Here is an 11,618-nt window from a genome sequence, read left to right on the forward strand (position 1 = left end):
CCTTCTACTAATCAACACCTAATCCCACCATATCAAAGCATAATCAGTAAATTCTACTACTGCCAGCTTTACTTTTTTCTCCTCCGAATAGTGATGACAATCAAAGATAGCTTCTATCTTCCTTTCCCATTCTAGATACACATCCAGATCATTTTTCCCTTGGAAAGAAGGTACGCTCATTTTAATACTTTTGATATTGTCATCTACCCTATTTCTCTCTCTTTCTTCTCTTCTTATCCTCCTATCCCCATTCCTCCTATCTTTAGCTCTTCTCTCATACCTATCCCTCCTAGGTCTTTCAACCTCAAAATCATAGTTATCAACCTCATTTTTATCAGATTCAACTACTGGAGGTGTAAGATCCCTCCTATTTGTCCTTCTCTCATTTTGCCTATCTCTTTACTCCAATCTTTCCAACCTATCTATGATTCCATTGCACACAACATTCATTCTTTTAAATTGTTGTCTGACAGCCTGCATATAGAATGGATTTTTACCTTCCCCCTCACTATCATCACCCCTTCTAGACATGTTTTCAGACCTGCAAGAAAATGGTTAGTGTAAAGAAAAAACACCTCACTCATTCCCTTACGTGTTTACACTCAATAGGGGACACTCCACTCGTGTTTAACTCAACAAGGCTTTTCCCCTCTTAAGAACTCACCACTCTATGCCTTTTACCTCTCTTAGCTATGTCCATAAGTTCTTATCAGACTCAAGTAACTCAAACCAAGATAACAACTCATAAAAATTTGACACGCAATAAAATTCTTGCACTTGACGAATCCAAATGAGTAATCAAGAAAGCAATAATGTGACTCAAGAAGTCAAGAAAAGAAAAGCTCAAGTAAGGAAATGTAATGCAATAAGGAATCAAGAAAGAATACAACAAAATAAAAAGAGTAGAAAGCTGGAAAAGAGACAATATAAAGAAGTGATATCAAGCTCACATATCCATGTTGACCACCAACTATCACAACCACTAACAGTTCATACAATACACCAAGAATTGCATCAATTTAGGATCACCAAGCAAACGAGTGTATTCTGATCTAAAATTAAGTAGAAAAATGCACCCCAATATTGACTAATTACTATTAGAATTTCAGGCTTTTCTTAGCAGGTTTACTATGTAAACTAAATTTGATCGGGTCAATCGCAAAATTTTGGTTCCCCATACAAACGGTTAAATTTTGAGCTGAGATTTAATTTGGGAACAAATTAAATGTGGTATAAATAGCCTGTAAATTTTCAGAAATTTCTGGGTTGATTTGCTATGTGAACTTAATTTGTTTGGGTCTGCCGCAAAATTTTGGTTTCCCACACAAACGATTGAATTTTAAGCTGAAATTTAATTTGGAAACTACTGAAAATGGGTATAAACTCTCTATAAGTTTTTAGGAATTTCTGGCTTGATTTGCTGTGTGAACTTAATTTGATCAGGTCTGTCGTAAAATTTTAGTTCAGCAGGCAAACAATATCAAACAATCCCTAAAATTGACACCCAACGTCTTAAACACACCCAAATAATGCTGGTAGAGTTTCAAGCCAAATGGGTAAGTCTAACTCAATGATTCAAAGAACCTCTCATGCTTGATATCAAAATGAAGGAAGCAAAATAGGTAGCTAGAATGATGGCTTGAGCTTGATTAACCCAAAACCCTAAGACAAACTCAACAAAGCAAATTTTTAAACAAACAGATCGTACTAAACCCCAAGAGCCAATTTCAGTCAAGCACATAATGAACAAAATAGGAATAACAGAAACACAATAAGAAGCAAAATAAGGTCTGGCAAGAAGGAACTAGACGCAAGATTAACCTTAAACAAAATAAAGTAGAATCGATTGGGTTTATGCAACTAGAGCCAAACAGCAATTAGGGAAAAAGAAACAAACACAAAGTAGTGAAAAAGAAGAAGTAAACACAGAAAATACCTTGTTTGGATCTCTTTGGCTCTAATACCAAAACTGACGTGAACCTTTAGATAACTGGTAATTTAAAAACCCATATTCAAGAATTAAAGGAACAATATGGAAAGCACCAAATTAAGATGTATGAACTTGATTCTTTGAACCAGCACAAAAGTGATGTGTAATTCAAAGAATGTTATTAGATGGAATTGAAATCCTTCAGCTGTTTGGACGTGAACCTCAAGTAATGAGCAACTTGAAACCCACATTCAATAAACAATAAACTCAAAATGGAAAACACCAAATTCAAGTTATACGAATTGGACTCTTTGAACCAGCATAATCAGATTGATGTATAATTCAAAGAAAATATCAGAAATGAAATTCTTGACCTAATTCATATGAAAAATGAATAAACCAAGAATATTATGCACATTAAACCTTGTAAGATAGATAATCTCAGCAAGTTAATGAGCTTTATAAGAATAAAGGTAACAGCCAATTTACTCACTGATGCAGCAGAAACAAACTTTCATTAATATTCAAAGTGTGTCCTTCACCTCTCTCATTACACTTGTATTTATAGCCTCTTGGTCCCAAAGCTAAAACCTAAAATATCCCTACTTTAGTAACAGCTGCAAGGAGCTTTAAGTCCAAACAAAAATAAAACTACCAAAAGACTAAAAGGTCCCAAACAAAAAACAAACTTAATATAGCAGCAATAAGAGCATTTAAGTCCAAAAGATAGATAGTTATAACAGTAAGAAATATTCCTTAAAAAAGGTGACAGCTGCACTTTTGTGCACATGTGCATGTAACCCCCCCATAAAAAGTGCCAGCAGCATATTTCACTCTTCATGTGCGTGCAACCTGATGCATGTACATGGGTTGGATCTGGTGCATGCATGTCCACAGGTTATTCTATGTAACCTACGCTCCACATAACACCTGGTCACTTTCAAGCTTAATTTTCACCAAATTTAATCATTTATAATTTTTTTATGCCATTCTAGCTTATAATCCTTGCTCCTTAAGACTTCACAAATTAAATTCTGAAATAATTTAGCTCTAGCTCTAATAATTGGACCTTGGATGAAATCATTTGGCATGGATGTTGCTTGATTCTCATCATTGAAGGAAGAGCACTCACTACAAGAAAATATCGGAATAGAAACCGAATTTAGAAACGGATCTACATCGGTTTGTAATTTGAAACTGCTTTTGAAACAGAAACTGATCAAAATGGGCCAAATATATTAGAAACTGATTAGCAGCATATTTGGAACCGAAATTAGAAATGGAAACTCATCCGTTTCTAAAGTGCGTAACAAAATTTGGCGACAAATTTAGCATCGGTTTAGAAACCGATTAGAAACTGAACTCTGAAACAGAATTCTAATCCTTTTCTAATTTAAAATCTAAAAAACTAGTTTCATTTTATTTAGAAACCAATTAATTTCAGTTTCAAAAATTAAGGCATTTTATTCATTTAATTTGAAGGCCACATTAGAAACCGATTTTAGTCGGTTTCTAATTTCATACATTTAGAAACTGATTTCTTTCGGTTTCAAAAACTAAGGTATTTTTCTTACATTTAGACACCGATTATTTTCGATTTTAAAAATTAAGGTGTTTTTCTTATTGAATTTGAAGGCCAAATTAGAAACTGATTTTTGTTGGTTTCTAATTTCTTATATTTGCTTCTAGTTTCAAAAGTTAAGGTATTATTTGTAGGTCAAATTAGAAATCAATTCGGACAGTTTCTAATTCATTGTATTTAGAAACCGATGACATTCGGTTTCAAAATTAATACTTTGCTTATTGTAGGCTAAATTAAAAATCGATTTGGTCAGTTTCTAATTTCTTATATTTAGAAACTAATTACTTTTGATTTTAAAATTTTATTTTTCTTGTTATTTGAAAGTTAAATTAGAAATTAATTTTGGCCAATTTTTAATACTTTATATTTAAAAATCGATAGCTTTTAATTTCAAAAGTTAAGATATTTTTTTTACTATTTGACTTGGCAAATTAAAAATCGATCTCACTCGATATTTAATTCTTTATATTCAGAAATCGATGCTTTCTGTTTCAAAAATTAAGATATTTTATTTATTATTTTTTAGACCTTCTCAAAACCTGTAATCTCAAAACATAACATTTACGCCTTTTCTTTCCAACAGATAGCCTCATCTCCGCACCACACACGAAGACATCAACTGAGCCGAGGATTGTGTTAAAGCGGTGATGGGAGACATACCCAACTCAGTTTAGCTGAGCATCGCCTCAGCTAATCAGGTCTCACCTCTCAGGACTCTCCTTTCTTCTTAATCTATGGACATCCACACTTGAAAGAACAATTACAAAGTTGATTTTTTTTTTCTTAGGTGGGTCCGGTGACAGGCAAGCTCAGCTCTACATTAGACCGAGGCTCATCTGCGTTTTGGTTCCTACCCCACCCAACGATGCTAGAGAGCCAACGAGGCGGCAAGAAAAGGGGATCCAAACCCAAATCGCAGGCAATTGATACTTCTACTTTGGCCATCGATGAAGATTGGGTCACTAAGTATGCCCGCCAAGTCTGTCCTTCTATTCCCATTTACTTCTTAATTATTCTTTTTCTTTTGATTGTATTTCTTTATTCAATTATTGGGTTTTCATTTAAATTTGGGGATTGGACTATGGCTTCTAGGTTTCGAAACTGTTACTGATTTTGAAGGTGGTTGGCATTTATGTCTGGATTATCGATACCTGTTTCAAGAATTCAACCATTACTCTTTGCTAGGTGGTTTTTCCTATTTCTAATTCCACTTTAATTTCCTTGGATTATCTATCTTTCGAGACAATAATCTGTATTGTAGACTCTTTGCCTGATGCTGCCCTCTTTATGAGTGTGAATTTCTTGTATTCATTGATATAATTGGCAACTTATTTTTTTCTTATTTGATATGAGTTGGAGATATAAGGCTGGTTTGTTCTTGATAGCTGCTGTTGTTATTATATGGGTCACCTCTGAGGAAGTCAGCCAGGTAGGTTTCAAATTTGTTCTTTGTACTTTGTCAATTTGAATTGTATATCTGGTTATATAAAAAAAATGCGTGACAAATGGGGATACTAGCTAGCTTTATTTCTATGGTTCTAGTTTTTAATTCAAACAAACTCCTTTGTGCTTAATTTTCAAAGATTTATTTTTCTGATCGAGTATGTGGAATTAATGGTCATGAAATGCGTGACAAATGGGGATACTAGCTAGCTAGTTCTAGTTTACAATTATTTCTTCATCTTTGGTTCTCCACCACTTATTTTTCTTTTCTCTTTCTTTTTCTAGCTGTTACATTTGTTTTCTGGTTTCTTAATTGAAGCTGCGGAGCTAGGTATAGAGAGTGCCAATGGTAAGGTCAATGCACAAGAAAAAATAATCTTTGGTAATGATTGGGACGTGTTTTATGATAATTCATGCTTTGAGAATGGCTGACTAATTGCTTTGTTTATAATTTTATTTATCATTAGTGTTTATATTATATATATAGGTAGGTTCTTGCTGGAATCAAATCAGTATTAATTGTTTGTTGATTATGTTGCTGCCTTCTCCTTTCATCAATTTTGTTTATTTATTTTTTTAATTCATGTTATTGACAGATTAATGCATGAATTTTTCATCAGAATGAAATTTTCGTTCTTCAATTTAAATTTTAAAATAGTAAGCTTTTAGTAAGAAAGAAAAGAATCTAAATAAATCCCTGAACATTATATTGTGAATCACTAAATCATAATTGAAATAACTAGATTTTGATGAAATTTGTTATTTAATCAAGCTGTATTTTTTTTTATTATGTAGTTTATTAATTATTATCTGGATTATTAAAATTTTTAACAAAAAATATAATAAATAACATTTTAATTACTATATACTAAGAAATTATTTTTGTAGATTGAAATTCATTTCGCCTTATAAAATGGGTTTTGATTAGGCAGAATTAATGGATGAAATCTTGAAGGATCAATACTTAGAAATGGTCCAATTTCATTGAACCATATCCTAATATATAAATATATGCTTTTATTTTGGTCAACAAGTATATAATTATTATCATAAACTATAAAGAGACATCATGATTGCATTTTTAATTTTATTTTTTTGAAATAGTAGTATTTTGGCTCGGCACCGATTCGAGGTGAGAAGTCAAATAAAAAAATTATTGCTGCGTTCTTTGTTAATTAGTTTAATGTAATCATATCCTTAATTAATTTAAATATAAATGGGGTTCATTTTTTTTTCTTTAACTATGCAATTGATTTTAATGTGTTGAAACATGACAAGCAGACCTTTCACCACAAGTAGAGGGAAGGCCTTTGATTCTCAGACGCAAAGATGATTTTAATGTGTTGAAACATGACAAAGAGCTTACAAATAGAGAAATTGCCACCTATGGTTTTTATATTGCCCCAATCTGGCTTGTAACAGTGGTACGTTTATTCAGGACTAGTTTTCCCATTTTCATTTCTGTTACATGTCAAGATCAATTTTGCGCATCAATCCATTCATTAGTTTAGGAAACTCTCCTTTATAGATATGTATGTAAAAAGTGAATAATTTCCCCTCCACATTCTGCATACATATTATAGTGTTACTTTTAGAAATGTAGATGTCTTTCAACCAGTCAGCCCTCTGAACATATTAGTTATTTACACATTGCAAGTCTCTGGTGAGATAGCTTGGCACCATGTCATAGATCCATGATGCATTTGATGTTTGTGGTGTTTTGTGCATAAATTGGCATGCTCTAGCATCACATAGGTTTCTGCGTTAGACCTAGGATTTTGTAAGTTGTTTCATCACTTAAGGCTGTCTCATGAGATTCCCTGGTGAACCTTGTGGGATTTAGTTAGTGCATTGTTGGCTAACTCACTGGATCCCTATGGTAATTACTAATTAGTATATTGTGCAGCCATCATTACTTCATTTGGTGTTCATAGAGACCAAATCAGCCCCTTGTAGTATTAAATAAGAAAAAAATCATAAGAGTGTTTCCCTTGCTTGTGCACTTGTAATTTGTCCTCGACTTAATATAATTTTACATGCTTACAATGATTAAGGCATACCATTGTTGTATTGTTGCATGACTTTTCTGTTGCTAAAAAAAATTGTTTCTAGATAATTGGCAACTTATAATATTTTTATATTTTTTTAAGGTGACTTATTTAACTCTAACAATACTATAAAATTCAATTTGAACAACACCACAGAACTGTATGTATAAAACATTTGCATTTTGCTTGGAATTAGACTTCCTTTGATAATCAGATTTTTTTTTTTTACTGTCAATATAATATTTTATATTGAGTTGCTATCTATCATGGACTTCCAGGTTATTGCCAATTGAGCTGCTGAGATTCTTGGACATAAGCATAGTGAAAAGTTTGTACATCCAAATGATCATGTGAACAGATCACAGTCTTCTAATGATACCTTCCCAACTGTTAGTGTGACTTACTTTATAACTAGCAGTGGATTCATAAATCTTATTTGTTGATAGTTTCAATAAGAATATAGAACCTACTATGATTCAGTTGCAAACTATCCATGTGAAATGTTATGTGCATTTTCCTTGTTAAATTACTGGATTCTTGTAGTTTTTCTTAATCAGTTGTCTTGTGCTTTTGCAGGTAATGCACATTGCAGCTGCAACAGAAATAAATTCAAGATTAATACCAAATTTGAGAAATTTGCACACTAATTTGCTCACTACACTACTTTCAAAGGTTTGATATTTTATTATTAATATATAAAAGTGAATGGAGACAAGATAACTCAATTGAGCTGCTGCTATGTGTCCTGCATATTGTAAAGGCTGTTTCATTCTTTTTTTCCTTAATAATTACATGCACCAGGATAAACCTTTCAGCTCTATTGTTAGACAGAACATGCATTTGCATGCTACAGCATCTATGACAAACTTATTTGCTGGACAACATTAGAAAAAGGAGGTCAATGAATGATAAGAGCAACATTCATTTACAAACCATCAAGTGTATCACTTTAGTATCCTAAGCATTATTTCATTAATTCTAAACTTTTCATCAATTATTGTATTTCCTTCTTTCTTTCCAGCAAGTTTTGTGTGTATTAACTAGTGAACCTACAAGTCTTGATAATAGGGGTGCAAGAATTTTTTGTTTTACTCATGTTGCCCACCTTGTTTGGGACATTTATGTCTCACCTAGATGTGTAGTGTTATATCTGACTTGGTTATGATGAATCATCCTTTGATTTATTCATGTTGGTAGTATTTAGTATTCTAATGTATCTCTGGTGTGGTATTTTCCTTTTACACTTAAAGCATAAGTTATATTATTATAGCCACTATATCAGAACTAATATTTCTCCTTCTTTTCTGACCAGTCTACTGAATTCAAAGATATTGTCAAAATTGGTCGCACACACATTCAAGATGCAACACCTTTGATTCTCGGGCAAGAGTTTAGTGGCTATACCACACAAGTTAGATATCTTTACCATATCATTCTATGATTCCCTTTTTGTTCCCTATTCTTTGATTGTTTGTTCTTACATTCACTTGTTTGATCCCTATTCATTTTACTGTCCATTAAACGACCTACACACATATATATAAGATAAAACTTTGGTTTGTTTAATTTGTTTTTTTTCACTAAATTAGCAGAACCGAATTTTAAAATATTTTTTTATTGATTTTATACTTTTTATTGAAAACATAATTTTAAAATATTTTTATTTTAAAAAAGCATATCATTCAAATAAAATATCTTATTCATTTATAAATTTTTAAAAAATTTTCATTATGCTAACAGAATTTAATTAATTATTACTTTAAATTGATTAAATTCTTATTGCGATTAATTTTTTAATATATAAATACATAAAAAAATAAAGTTAGCTTCTCAATTTAAGTTTAATAGTTAAATAAGCGTTTAATATTTTTTTTGTGTATGTACTTGAGATTAAGTCCTTAATATTTACAATGAAATTGTTATATTGATTTCTATCACAGTTGATTGTATGATCAGTTATGGAGGAGAGAAATCGATAATGCGAGCTGATGCTGGAGGAGAGATACTGACAATATGAGCAGATGCTGGAGGAGCGCATGCAATAAATAATGCAAAACATGATGGTACAAATGATGCAGAGTGCGCAGTTCACAGCCCTAACTCCAGTGGGACTCATCAGAATGATGGTAGAGAGGCCGATAGTGATGATGAGTAATGATATTGTTGATGACAAATAGCTTATTTTTTTGTTATTATGATATTTTATTTTTCCATATAGTACGCTATTTTCATAATCCTTTACTGTTATATCTATATATAATATTGACTGATATTTGATATTTGATATTTGATAGTCTGATATTGTAAATATTGTGATATTGAGCATTTAAAATTAATATTATATTATATGCTTCAATGGAGGAAATACTATATTAAATAAAAAAAATAAAAATTTTTCTTTAGAAACGAATTTTTCGTTTTCAATTAAAAAAGAGAAATTTTTGGTGTCTAACTAAAAAAAATTTTACAAGCGGATTTCAGATGGAATTTTCGTTTCTATTTAGAAACCGAATGCATTTTGGTTTTAAAAAGGGTTTTATTTTATTTACAATATAGAAATCGATTAGAAACAGAAATCTGTTTCAGATAAATTGAAATCGAAAATATCAGTTTTTAAATTGAAACGGATTTTGAAATCGAAATAATGTGGTTTGTAAACTTTGAAACGAAATATCGATTTCAAAATGGTTTCAGAAGTTGAAATGAAAGTCCTATTCCATTTATAATTTATTTAGAAACATGCTGATTTGAAATCGAATATTTCGTTTTCAAATCAGTTTCTAAATGTATTTAGAAATCGATTTTCACTGATTTGAAACCGAATATTCGGTTTCAAATCTCCTTTTTTCTTGTAGTGACTTGATGTCTTGGGAGAAATTGTTGGATGTATTTTGCAGCACTTTTGAGATTTGCTATGGATTGTTTTATTGGATGATTGAATGCGTATCTTGCATTTTGATTAACACCTTTAAAAAAAAAATAGAGAGCCATCTATATGTTAATTGATAAAATGCCAAATTGATAGAAATGAAGAGATAGGAAATTAATTAAAATTTTCTTGCACATTTAGCTACACTTCACTAATTATAGATCATATGAATCAAGTTTGCTAGTTATGAAAAAAAATTATGAAAAAAAAAAGAATTTAGTACTCCAAAAAAAATTAATTAGATGAAAATGATTCAAGCAACCCGTGTAGTTTAGGCTTTTGGATTTCAATAACATTCTGGTAAGTTGATTAGTTTTCTATGAGGATTAGTCTAGTTTCAAATTACTTTAGTTTTGTGTTAATCACTTGGATTCTTTCTCATAATAATGGATATTTTATACTTGTCGTGGAATATATATTTCATTATCCTCATAACGTAATAAGTTTGGTGTCTCATCCACATTTCCAATTAATTAACTATATATATATATATATATATATATATATATATATATATATATATATATATATATATATATATATATATATATATATGTTATAGTGCTTTTAGAATTGAGATATAGATGCTGCACAAGAATTAGAATTTGTTAAACTGTTATACTTAGCTCCATCGCTAAATGAAAATTTATATATTATATATATATAGGGTACCATAGCCTCTTTGAGTTAATTTTATTTCCTAGCTGAGATGCTTGAGTGCTAACCATCGTTTAATTTCTCTACATTCTTCCATTAAATAGCAGAATTTTATAAGTGATGATCTAGTTATTGTCCTTTTAACATTTTTTTTTTTTTTACAATTAGTTGAGAATTTTTTTTAGGTTCTTAGGATATTATTTCAGTTAGTTGTGATATACTATGTTTAATCTTAACCTAAAATTATTATTTTTTTTAAACAATACAGTTGACTTAGTATTTGCTATCGGAGTTTCTATTTATTGGTTTTTGTTTTAAATTGGATTGTTATGCTACTTGCGAGTTTCATTGAGCAATTATAAAAAACTAGGGAAAACTTCAATTTTTTTTTATTGAATGCTATTAATTTTTTTTTTATGAAAATTTTTGTGGTAACATTTTACAATTGTGTTAATGATATTGGTGTCCACTAAGGGTTTTGGAAATATATTTTACATGTATAGCTTTTTACCCATATATTACGAATAGGGAGTTCAGTCCAGTTTTAGGGGTTATTCTATTTGATATTAGGTATAATATAAAAATATAGAATATGAAATTGACTTAGCAAATTTTTTGATAAATATATAGTTTTATTCATTTATTTATTTATAAATTTGTATAATGTGGCATGCCATTAGTGGAAAATAAATTATATTAGCTATGTCATTATTAGTGCTTAAGAGCTACATGGACCTGATCCTCCATAGGAGATACGTAGGCAGCCTTCAGATGCAGTCCAAAGAAGGTAAATTTTGTTTTCTTTACTTTTGATGTTTTCTTTCTAATTTCTTTTGTCATTTATCTTTCATATGTTGTATTTGGACAAATAATTGGCTCTTGAATTTTTGTGCCTTGATAATATTATGGATTAAAAACATAATGCCACTTATTGAATGAATACCATCATTTTTTTTTTTATATTATAGGATTACTATTTGAATGTGATTGTTAATTTCTTATGATATTGTGTAATATTCATTGGGAACT

The 11,618-nt window shown here is 30.5% G+C and overlaps 1 protein-coding gene across 15 annotated transcripts; it reads left to right on the plus strand.

The window, feature by feature from the left end:
• Positions 1-4,014: 4,014 nt before the first annotated feature.
• LOC110654091 (uncharacterized) lies at positions 4,015-9,289 on the plus strand. Of its 15 annotated transcripts, none has more exons than XM_021809993.2 (9): positions 4,018-4,210; positions 4,300-4,478; positions 4,605-4,697; positions 4,898-4,941; positions 5,241-5,304; positions 6,237-6,379; positions 7,580-7,675; positions 8,316-8,414; positions 8,960-9,289. In XM_021809993.2, the coding sequence occupies exons 2-9, from the start codon at positions 4,460-4,462 to the stop codon at positions 8,990-8,992; spliced, it is 591 nt and encodes a 196-aa protein (XP_021665685.2). In that variant the 5' UTR covers positions 4,018-4,210; positions 4,300-4,459; the 3' UTR covers positions 8,993-9,289. The 15 variants fall into 15 exon arrangements, 4 of the variants coding, with proteins under 4 accessions (XP_021665685.2, XP_057992104.1, XP_057992103.1 ...); XR_009144121.1 differs by lacking the exon at positions 8,960-9,289 and adding an exon at positions 7,282-7,392 and having other exon boundaries at positions 4,023-4,210; positions 4,300-4,491; positions 4,879-4,941; positions 8,316-8,368; XM_058136120.1 differs by having other exon boundaries at positions 4,025-4,210; positions 8,944-9,289.
• The last annotated feature ends 2,329 nt before the right edge of the window (positions 9,290-11,618 follow it).

The sequence above is a fragment of the Hevea brasiliensis genome, chromosome 15 (genome assembly GCF_030052815.1).
Source record: "Hevea brasiliensis isolate MT/VB/25A 57/8 chromosome 15, ASM3005281v1, whole genome shotgun sequence".
NCBI lineage: Eukaryota > Viridiplantae > Streptophyta > Magnoliopsida > Malpighiales > Euphorbiaceae > Hevea > Hevea brasiliensis.